General features: G+C 42.2%; 1 protein-coding gene across 1 annotated transcript in view; it reads right to left on the bottom strand.

Moving 5' to 3' along the window:
• Positions 1 to 8,532: 8,532 nt before the first annotated feature.
• The window catches only part of LOC124803265, a 42,028-nt gene continuing 38,525 nt past the window's right edge, over positions 8,533 to 12,035 (bottom strand). The window contains exon 3 of the mRNA XM_047264449.1: positions 8,533 to 8,855. Within this exon, the coding sequence (XP_047120405.1) occupies positions 8,533 to 8,855 (323 nt within the window). The remainder of the gene's footprint in view (positions 8,856 to 12,035) is intronic.

Genomic DNA, 12,035 nt, shown 5'->3' with positions numbered 1-12,035 from the left:
CAAATTCTAAACAACTCCTGATACTCTCAAAGGGCGTGTACTGTGACAGTTTAATAATATCCCATAATAAACAAAATAATCTACTAGAATTACAATCTATGAGAGCAGACACATCCTGCGAAATTGGAAAAGACATGACAAAAAAATAGAAGTACGCCTTCAGGCAGTATGAAGGTAGAACTACTACGCAAGACGCATCAGGATCCACGAAACCGGTTCTAGATAATCCTACCCGAAGTGATGCAGTACATCGTTGGCCTCAAGTCACACACACAAGATAAATCTATAAAGGATCGAATTGTAAGGCACAGACAGTATGGATGTGTAGTGAGTGTAACGTTCATCTGTGTCCAAACAAGAGAGTTAGCTGTTTAAGAGAAATTCGTGAATAGGGCTATGTTAAACCATATAAAATTATTTAAAATATATGTCCCAACGTAGTTTTCATTTTTAATCATGTGAATCCTGTCAGTGTATCACCAAAATGTTAAATAAGAGTCCTTTAATAAATGAACTGCCGTATGTGTTGAGTTAGTCAAACATCTACTGTTGCAAATATGTCGCACACCCACTTATAACGTAATGTACCTTTGATTAATAACATAACATATCTTAGAACATATCTTAGATTGTAACTTGAATAACATAACTTAGATTTTAATCTTATGTACTCTATAACACTTCATTCCTGGTTACAAAATATGATTTTTTTTTTGCTTTCAGGCAGAGATTTATTCAGAAATTCAAGTGTTAAGAGGAGGAAACTTTTTTGCCTAAAACTTTGGATAAAACATAAAGCATTACAAGAAAAGGTGAATGTGAAGAGTACCAGAGGAATAAAATGATACCAGCTAAGTGGCAACATCAAAGTCAACGCATTACATGCAGCTACGAAAAGGATGGCGGAAAATCGGTAAGACGAAAGCTGAACTGTATAACGTCAACGTCTACATAGAAAAATGCAGAATATTAATGTCTGATGATTCCGAGGTCTGAGGTACAGGCCTCGCGTGACCCATCTCTCTTGGACCTGATTTCTCGTTTAGTTTAGTTTAGTTATGTCATGTTCCGTAGATCATTTTCAAGATTATTTTAACGATATGATGTGGAACAAGTCAGATTACAAGATACATTTATATATGTATATAGAAATGAATAGTGTTAATATTAATATCACAGAAATTTTTACTTCTACACATGCAACTACATTTAGATGTACTTAATTTTTTACCAGTTCTGAAATAGAAACTCGTCCATGTAATAGAAGGAATTGTCCAAAAGAAATGATTTTAAGCTAGATTTGAAACTTTGTCTACTACCTACCAGACACTTTATGTTGTTGGGCAAATTATCAAAGATTTTTGTTGCTGAAAAATGTACTCCATTTTGAACAACTAACAGCTTCAATAAGGGATAGGAAAGGTCATTTTTTCCTCTAGTGTTGTACGTATGAACATCACTGTTCTTCGCAGTTGATATGGATTACTTTTAACGCATTTTATTAGCGAATATATGCACTCTGACGGTGCATTCAATTACCTAACTCCTTGAATAGGTGCCTACATGACGTCCTTGGGTGAACACCACTAATATTATTTCACCGCTCTCTTTTGTGCAATCAATACGTTATGTCTAAGTGGTGAGCTACCCCAGAAAACTATTCCATAAGACATTATCGAGTGGAAATGAGCAGAGTACGTTAGGAGGCTGATCTGTTTATTAGCAAGACTAGCGATTAAACGAAGAGCGAAAGAAGCTGAACTTAATTGTTTGAGAAGCTCAGTAATAAGCTTCTTCCTGTTCAAGTTTTCATCAATGTGAACACCAAAAAATTTGGAGAAATCTACCCACTTAACTGAGCCCTGTTCATATGCTACGTCAATTGTCGGTATGACTCTATTCGGAGTATAGAACTGGATGCAGTGAGTAATGTGCACCCGTTGCTCTCCACCATGCGATTGCGAGTCCAGTTGGATAGAGACATAACTGAAAAGTGTACATTTGAAATACTGGAGTGGCCCTCAGATAACGACACTTTCGCAATTATCAGTCAAACGGCATGTTAGGAAACCCATGTTTATTTGAAAATTTGCCCTCTAGAGTTATATACTTTTATTTGTCTCAGTGTGATACGCCCCGTATATCACGTTTGGTATAAAAATTGTACGATGTGCTGCACATTATCGTTTATAGACAGACATGTTGGATTCCATATTGCGTAATGTCTTTGGACTGCCCACGAACTTCGATGCCAGATGGGGTCAACGCTACTCCGATTACAACTACCCCACGTGAATGAAGACTCCCTTCACAGAGACTGCACATCTAACAGCTACAGAAAAAAGTGTATAAAGGCTTCAATAAGCGAGTAAATTCCCAACGTACAATGTGTGTACTCTACATTACCCGTGCGCTCCAAAAGCAAGGTAAAATTGTTTGTAAGGAATCTTCTTGGTATTCAGGGAATAGCTGAAATCCTCTACTGTTCTTTTTATGGACGACGAGAGGGAAAAAAGTAATCCTCGTACATCCAAATTTAAACTGGATGATGGTGGGACATCAGCTAGTACAATTTTTTTTATTGAAATTGAAACTCATCCAGCTGTATTTAAGATTTCATATTTATTTGGGTACTAGTTTCGACGTTGCGTCAACGTCATCTTCAAGCTCGTACACTTTGATGATATCAATTGTGTGTGGCTGAGTACTAGAGGTTCATGGTGAGACCAACACGTGCTCCACATGGATGGCGGGCAGTAACTAGTGTGTGTGTGTGTGTGTGTGTGTGTGTGTGTGTGTGTGTGTGTGTGTGACCAGTAAAGGAATACGAACACTGAATAAATTTTCATTGGCCAAGATCTCCAAAATCATTTATTCATAGAGAGAAAGAGAGAGAGAGAGAGAGAGAGAGAGAGAGACAGTGTGTGTGTGTGTGTGTGTGTGTGTGTGTGTGTGTGTGTGTGTGTGTTTGTGTCCAGTAAAGGAATACCACCACTGAATAAATTTTCAGTTACCAATATCGCCAAAATCATTTATTCATACTGATATCCGATGTTTGCAGTTCTCTGTTGACATCTTCGGATATATGTAAACACAGATGATTTTAGGGATCGTGGCAGTTGAAAATTTATCCACTATTGATAACATTAAAAATCACCGCCACGTTGACGATGTCAGAAGTGTATAGACGGAGATACAGTTGATATCAATTCACACTTGCACATTAATTTTAGGAGAGAGTTGTTACTTTCGCAGGGAAAGATTTTAAGGAATTTATCATAATATGATTTTTCCTTACTTCAGTCGTTTTACGTGTATCATCTACGGTAATTTACGAACAACGCCCTTTAATATGGTCTGTCATACCAGCAATCATATTAATTGTAATATCCTTCAATAAAATTCTTCAGGGTATCAGACCGCATCGTCATAATTTTAAAATGCGCCAACGTTTCGGCCAGCGTTGCAGCTAGCCTTCTTCAGGGCCTTACGTTAACGTAAGGCCCTGATGAAGGCTAGCTGCAACGCTGGCCGAAACGTTGGCGCATTTTAAAATTATGACGATGCGGTCTGATACCCTGAAGAATTTTATTGAAGAAGACAACGGCCGCGGAAGCCTACGCTTAATTGTAATATGTTAATCCGTAAACGTTTAGATATGTTCCTTTCTTTCTTTTTACCGGTAGGTCATCTGCAAATCACAGAATTTTATTCAAAAATTTTGTGGATATGTCCACATTGCCAGGTCTAATAACAAACTGATTACCACATGATAACGAGCTTCAACCGGAATGGAAAAATCAGAAATCCGTGAGGATTAGATGGAAAATCTACAACTGAACATAAATATGAGTCGATTTGCTATTACTCTTAAGTTCGACACATAAAAGCACATAACAGAGTTTTCTAAATGGTAGTTTGGGGGATCAGTTGCAAATTGCCGTCCCGTTATCCTGATAGGGTATTCTCTCATTTCGTCAATAGCTTATAAGTTTTATCTATCTCCTACTTTATCCTTGAACAATTGTGTAACGCTGTTCTCTAGTGAAGTAGGCGTCGGTGGAGTTAGAACCTCAAAACTGAGTTAATACCCCCACCATCAACTGGTGACAACGAAATGCTGGCGCGAACTGCAGTCCATACTGTATGGCGTAATGGTTATGGTGACTGGATGGCGGGCTGCGAGTCGGCATTTATAACCCACATACCAGAGTTTCTTTTATTTGATATTTATCTTTTATAAACGGTTGTTGAAATATGAAATGTTATTATACTCTGGAATATTCCAGGTCTGTACTCTCATGACGTCAGTTTTGTTATGGGTGTGGAGTTGGTGTCCGCAATAAACGTGCTTTCAGAGCTTTCAGAGTTGTGTTTCACTGACGATTCTGATTTCAGATTTGGACTTAATTGTGGTTGTTGTGCGATAATATTTCGGAAACTGACTGACAAGCCCGCACGTTCCAATATATCATAAGTAAGTCAATAATGTTGAAGACCTTATTAAAAAATAATCGCGACATAATTATCTAATGTGTACGTTTCATTGACGATTCAGTATTTTCATTCGTGCAGGAGTAATGACATGCTCATGCTTTTCAGAGAGGATGAATATGGTGTCGTACAACGAAAACCGAATGCCAAGACAGGTACCCAATGGGAAACTTAAATCATTGCCACCCGGACAAGGTTTAGAGGCCCCCTCCTTTGTAGTACGAGCCTTGTGTTTCATCCACTGAGCCATTTCATTCCTTAGGACAAAAGGCAGAGAAAGCCTGCAAGTCTGAGGGGAAACAGTCGCGACTAGCAAGTGTAGGATGGGGGAAAGAAAGGGAGTGAAATTAGCTATGAAACGCTGACTACAAAGCCGCTGTACTTGTATACTTCCCTGGAAACACTTCAGACACTATATTCACGCAGTACGAGGAAGCGATATTAACTAGAACGAGACATTGGAGCCATAATTACATTTGTCTTTGCAAAAGCATTCAGAGATTATTGGTAAATCAAGGAAAACGGGAAACGGCGCGCAGAAGTGGTCGCCGGCTTTTAGAAATCATTTTACTGCCACACTACGACGCCACCCCCGCTGGCACTCAGAAGATTGCTGTTGGGGAGAACTCAGTGGAAAGAGCTTTCTCTGCCACTGCTTGGCGCCTTTCCTGCCATTTCCAGAACTGTGGCTCGGCTTAGACAACCGTCTATTATAAAGCGCAACCCACTTTCCAGCGTTCACGCTGCGTCACGGTATATTGGTTGTGACGAACACGGCGTAGTTTTATGTTGTATCCTTCCTTCTCCACATACACATGGCACGTACTTATTCTAATGAACAACCTTCCGACTGAATAAGTACGTTAAGTATTTTACTGATCGCCCATGGGAAAAAATGACGTACATATATAACATGTATATACAGTGCAACATAACGCTAAAGTTTGATATCAGTATCCGTTCTTAAGGTTCAGCGAAAATAAGTTATTAGAGATGGTACACTTATTGAACTGGGCAAGGAAGGAAGACGTAATAGGTCGCGGCATTAGTGAACCGTTCTAGCCTGGCGTCGTTTAAGGAACCGTGGAAACGTTGTAGCAGTACTGAAAGATTTGGATCTTGACATTCTTAGAACGCATCTGGTGTGTTAATCACATACGTCTCACATCACGCTGACACTGTTGAGTGTGAAACACTAAAAACGCTATAACCAGAATTCAGTTGCTACCAAAGCGTCTAATAACAAGTGTATCATACTATTCCCACTTTAGTCAGTAACATCTCAAGTGGCTCGAAAAATTTACGTCTTCAAACTGTTAGTTTGTTATGAAATGATGCGAAGTACCTTAACTCAGTAAATAGTAAGACTATAGCACATTGATGGTTTTGTCAATCACTGTGGCACCCCTTTTTCTTCTGAAGACGCAGATAAAGAAATTCTAGAGTCGCTATGCTCAAAATAAATATTGGTTTAGTTCGTACCAATGCATGTACTATATATCCGTATCACTCTATACGTGTACTGTTTACATCGGTAATAACATCGCCAGTGGCCTAAAGAAACTATGTTATGGAAAGGTATAATGTCGAGAGTTTTGAAAACTTATGATTTGGTAATGATATCGAAGTTAAGTTCATGAAATCAGCATAACAAGATGAGTGGTACTTGAACCTAGAACATGACGAGACGCAGAGGATGATGAAACAGTGGAGATGGTAGTTTCCTTGACAGAACCAGAAATATTGCAACGTTTTACTGCCCGAGTAAACACGCACGCACTCTGTTTACTGATCCTGTCTATTTTACAGAATCGACTTAGAACAAAAATATTTTTAATTACATTTTTGCTTATGCCACAGTTCAGTCAGCATTCTCTTCATTTACATCACATGATAAAAGAAAAGCCAAATTTGTAAAACTTTTGCTGGCAACAGAATTATTGGGTATTGGTCAAACCCACGAACGTTCACCAAAAAGAAAGCCATGATTTGTATCAGCATACTTGCAGCAAAATTGGTCGTATTCTGCAAATTCATGAAGTGGAATGATTAGGATAACCTTTAGAATATGTAAGAGATGATACTGTTTCGCGCAGGGCAAGTGTGTACCCCATCCAGGCTTGTCACACTTTGGTCAGGCCGTCGGCATCGTTGAGGACCGGAGCGTTGAACATAAGCCTCACATACACTCACAACAGCTGAGCAAACGTACTACTGAAGAACATTGCTTTAGCCACGGTCGTCATACGGAACATAACAACACGGTTATTGTGCCATGTATTTCCAGGCACTGGGATAGTGTTTTTAACTAAACAGTAGAGCCAAAATTGGGAAGGGATGCCTACTTGGAATCTACCTCTGTCCATGTTGAAGCACAATTCAGAGTTAATGCTACCTCATCCATTAGTTGTTAATGTTTACTATCGATAACTTCTGACTTAGGTCATCTCTGGCTGTATGTGTCGCTTTTTAACAGTAATGCTCTCTGTTGTCTTCCGTCATATGCTCTACGTATCCTGTTTAGTTAAACAACGTTCTCTTATTGTAATTGGCGGGTGTCGAAGACGCCATCCAGCTACATTTCTGTAAATTGTTTCAAAATTATACACGGCAGGAAAAGCTGAAGTTTCACATTGTATGAGCTTCAATTGCTGATAAAAAGTTGTAAATGTGTTTAATGTCACAAGATAACTGAAGTTCTGTTCTATTGGCTTCGACGTCGATGTTATTAGAGGCGGTTGTTGCCTGGGAAACACCGTGTGGTGTGTAACAAATCCCAGCTGGAAAAACGTTTCCTTTTCGTATATTGCTAGCTTTGTTGAGTGCGACTATTTTGTGATACCTTTAGCGTATTGCATGTCACTTTGAAGAGTTAATGGAGAATTTAACATAATTTTGGAGGTTGTTGTTGTTGACGAACACGTTTAAGACGACGACAATGGTGACGATGGCCTCGATGATAATAACGACGACGATGGTGATCATGTAGATGATGACAATAACGATGGTGATGATGATGACAACATTCATGACGAGAGACGGGAGCTAGAGCATGGAAATACGTGCAGGTACATGGTCTGCTACTGTCCAGTATCACATGTGATGCCTCTGAACTTAACTTTCTGAAAGTGCTGTCTCACGAGTTACACAGATCTGAGAATAACCTACGAGTTTTTTCTCGAAGTGCAGTATTTTGTACAAGTAAACAAATGCTGTTCTCTTACTAGTTTTCCACTGACTTGTGTTTATTGTTTATTTTCAGTGTGTTTAGAAGTAACCAGTGCTCCCTATTAGGCACATTGGCAGTGTTATCAATGTGGTATACCACCAGAGTGTACCCTGTTAATGTATCCCAGCAACATGACATTTTAGATCAACGTAACAGTTAGCACATTAGAAGATGCTGGGGTATGTTAACACGAGCTACTTGGGGTGGTACGTCGCATCGGTAACAATATTAAAATGCCTAAATGGGAAGCTGTAGGTGCTACGTCAGCAACCGAAAATGACTTAAAACAATATACAAGTGATAAAGGCAGAAAAGTAACAAGACAATATCCATGTTCTCAATAACCGTTTCACAACTGACTTTAGAGAGACAAGAGAATGTAATCGTTATGAACCTCACACTGTAGTTACCAGCACTTGTCACTTAATTATTTATGATCAATACCTCCTTCTCTGCGGTAATTCGTGTTTTCCAGCTCCTGTTGGTGACCTGAGCTAAAGCCAATTGCCGTGGAAACGACTTCAGGTGGTAAGGTACATTACATCTTCCTGCTGTAATCGTAGTTGAGCCAGCTTTGTGTGGTGAGACAGAGCAACGTCGCAGTGTTTCCGTCGGCGTCAGCTACACAGGAGGCCGCACTCCACGTGGTTGGGTACTCACCCTGGTAAGCGGAACAGAGGGCGTGCAGAACGGCGAAGACGAGCGCGCTCGCGCCGGTGGCGACCATAGTCCAGGCGGGGCCTGCAAGCAGCGGTCCGAGCACGAGGGACGCCGGGGCTCCGGCGGCGGCTGTGGCTCTGCACGGGCGCTCACTTGACGACGCACGCGTCCATGACGGCGGCCACAGCAGGCGTCGGCGGCGGCGTCGGCGTCGGGGGTGGCGTCGGCAGCGGCGCGGAGTGACCGGTTGTGGCGGGGCGCGGCGCGGGCACCGACTGAGCGCCTTCGGAGTCGGCGGGCCGCTGCCCGCTGTGCCGCCGAGTGGTGCGGCGTGGTCGCCCGCGCAGGCGCAGAGCGGCGCCGCGTTCTGGGCACTGGACGCCGAGGTTCCCGGAGTAGCTCGCTGCCTGCCCAGAGGCGTGCGGCGCCCCTGTCTGAGTTACTGGTAGGGCCACACTACACGGAAGGACTCCTGCTTACGAAAAAGCTTTTACCGTCCGTCACATAATCACATCGAACCTCTCAGCGTACCCAGTGCCCATTATCAGAATGACACAAGATTGTCAAAATCACATCACCAAAAAATTATTTATCTAGAGTAATGAAATTTCGTTAATAGACCCGGCAGGTTAGACGAGAGCGCTGAAGCGATGCTTCCTGGACTCGGGTAGCCGCGTCGGCCCCGGATCGAATCCGCCCGCTGGATTAACGACGAGGGCCGGTGTGCCGTCCAGCCTGGATGTGGTTTTTAGGCGATTTTCCACATCCCGCTAGGTGAATACCGGGCTGGTCCCCACGTTCCGCCTCAGTTACACGCGTCGCAGACATTTGAAACCCGTTCGCACTATTTCACGAGTTACACTAGGCGAAGACAGTTGGGGTACACTGATTCTGCCCTGGGGGGGGGGGGGGGGGGGAGGGGGTACGGGGTGGCGACAGGAAGGGCATCCGGCCACCCCTTCAAATTAACATGCCAAAACCGATTTAACCACGCCGACCCCGCGCAAACTGCGGGACAAAGGCGCAAGCGAAAGAAGAAGAACGAAATTTTCCTTAATTGAAATGTCCAGGTAACATTTTTAACTGTTCAAACAAATTTCGGAATTGCAGCAGGTCGTCGTTTCAACTGGGCATCTCCCAGTCATCTTCAGGTGAGCAGTTGCAGACTGATTAACATTACAAGATCAGAGATCAATGTAATGAGAAATGCCAATACATTATTAATGGGTGTAACTGCCAGCAAGCATGCAAACGTGCATGCATAGTGTTGTACAATTGGTGGACGTCAGTTTGTGGGATCGTTTTCCATGCCAGTCGCACTTAGTCGGTCAATACAGGGTTAGTTAATGCAGAATATAGATGACTTTGGAGTTGTCGTCCGAAGATGCCCAATATGTGCTCTATTGGAGACAGATCTAGTGATCGAGCAGGCCAAGTCAACGTGTCGACACCCTGGAAGCATGTTGGTTGACAATAGCGGTGCGTGGACCAGCGTTATCCTGCTGGAGAACACCACAGGGAATGCTGTTGATGAACGGCAGCACGACAGGTCGAATCACCAGATGGACCTACAAATTTGCAGTGAGGGTCCATGGGAGAACCACGAGAGTGTTCCTGGTGCCATACGACATCGCATCCCAAACCATAACTCCAGGTGTAGGTCCAGCGTCTCTAGCAATCAAGGCAGGTTGATGGCAGGTCTTCTCCTTTAACACACGGTCATCACTGATACCAAGGCAGCACCAGTTTTCATCCGCAATCACGATAAACCTTCACCTGCGCTGCAATGAGCTCTCACTTGACACTACAGTAGACGCTAATGGCGATGGTCTTATGTCAGTGGAATGCACGCTTCTGCGGGTGTGTATCGGAACTTCCCATGAAGCAACCGATCTGCAACAGTTGGTTGTGTCTCTGTGGTGCCAACTGCTGCTCAGACTGCTGATGGGTGTGCGGTGCGATGCGCCATAGCCTTCCGCAGAACACGACGGTCGTCCGTCTTCATAGTGCCACGTGGTAGTCCAGACACCGGTCTCCTTGCTGCTAGAAATCATGCACAGCGGCTACATTCCTGCCAAGTCTTTCTGTTGTATCGCAGAAGAAACATCCAGCTACTCGTAGCATTATTACACGACCCCATCCAAACTCATGAGATGTTCATTATGGTGCCTTTGTCACTTTAAACGCATTCTTACTATGATCAACTCACCGCGTCCAACAAATGTTAACGACCGTTAAAGCATGTATTTACAGCAAATCTGATTTGCATCCTCATAGTGGCAATACTTGCGCAACCCTTATGCGACTGGTGCGGATTTGAATAGACATCGTCTGTCAGTTGTTCAGATCTAGAAACTCACCCATAAACTTTCGTTTATGTCACATAACTCTTCTTGGTGTTATGATTCTTTCCCTGTGTGTGTGTATATCAGATTGATTTCATTTTATTTAATTTACTATTTTTATTATTTACTTTTGGTATTTACATATTTATGCTTATTTTATTCCATTACATTTATTTTAATGCAAAAACCCACACAATGTGCACGGGTCCACATGGAGCTAGTGCACTTCTTCGACCCGTCCGTCTTGGTTCCCAATGCAAATGGGAAGAGTTTTCAGTATATACGCTCGTTCTCACCTCTCTGTTGGTAAAGAGCGAACAACTTACGTTATACGTTCTTTAAGGTCATTTATGTCTGTTTCTCTTCTAACATAAAGGCGTTCTTTCACTATTTCCCATAGCCAGAAATCACATCGAATCAAATCGGGTGACTGTAGTTGCCATGCCAAGGTCCACCTCTTCCAAACCAGCGTCAGCCCAATGTTTCAGTCAGGTAATGCCGAACTTTTGACGAATAATGTGTTGGTGCACCATATTGATAGAAGTAAGCAGATGTTACGGTACTGAGGGGAATATTATTAACAACAAAATTAGTAACATATAGAATGTAACAGATGTATGTGCAGATAATATGTACGCACATAAATTTCGTGGTTGTTTTTCCTCTGCGTCAAACAGTGTTGCCCCAAACACACAATATAATTTACTACCCACTGTTTTTGCACGGTCGTAACTGCACCACAAAGTTGACTATGACTGAACTATAGATAAACCATTTAGCATTCATGCGTCCACATCTCAACACCTGATGTGCAGCCGAGGTGGAAATAAGGATTATTTCCTTGCTGTTGCCACATGTACTTGGAGGTTCTAGCCATCCTAAAACCATATTCCTGTTATAGCTATAATTATTAGTCCGCAAATGAAGTAAATACTGATGTAAGGTTATTCATTACATTGTACCCAGCCACCAATAAAAGTATCTGCTCCTAAACACATTACACCCCGTATCTAGCTAAGACTCGTCCGTTACAAACTGAGCATTAAAAAATTTTCAACTATTCCAAATTTAGAACTACCTCATTAAATATTAAGTTTCCGAGAGGATAGAGTGTGCTTTCTTAGTTCATGAGGATTTCTGTGCTCCAAATGACGCAACTGTGCTTATTCACGCTGCGACTGACACGACATGTGGCTGCAGGAACACAACATTGGGATCTATGTCCGTCATTTCGAATAACAGTTCTGCAGCTTATATACGAGCAATTTTATGAGCATCAGATAGGACCTGTATCATTTGAACATGGG

This window comes from Schistocerca piceifrons, chromosome 6 (assembly GCF_021461385.2).
Source record: "Schistocerca piceifrons isolate TAMUIC-IGC-003096 chromosome 6, iqSchPice1.1, whole genome shotgun sequence".
Lineage (NCBI taxonomy): Eukaryota > Metazoa > Arthropoda > Insecta > Orthoptera > Acrididae > Schistocerca > Schistocerca piceifrons.
This window is presented reverse-complemented; position numbering and strand designations above follow the sequence as displayed.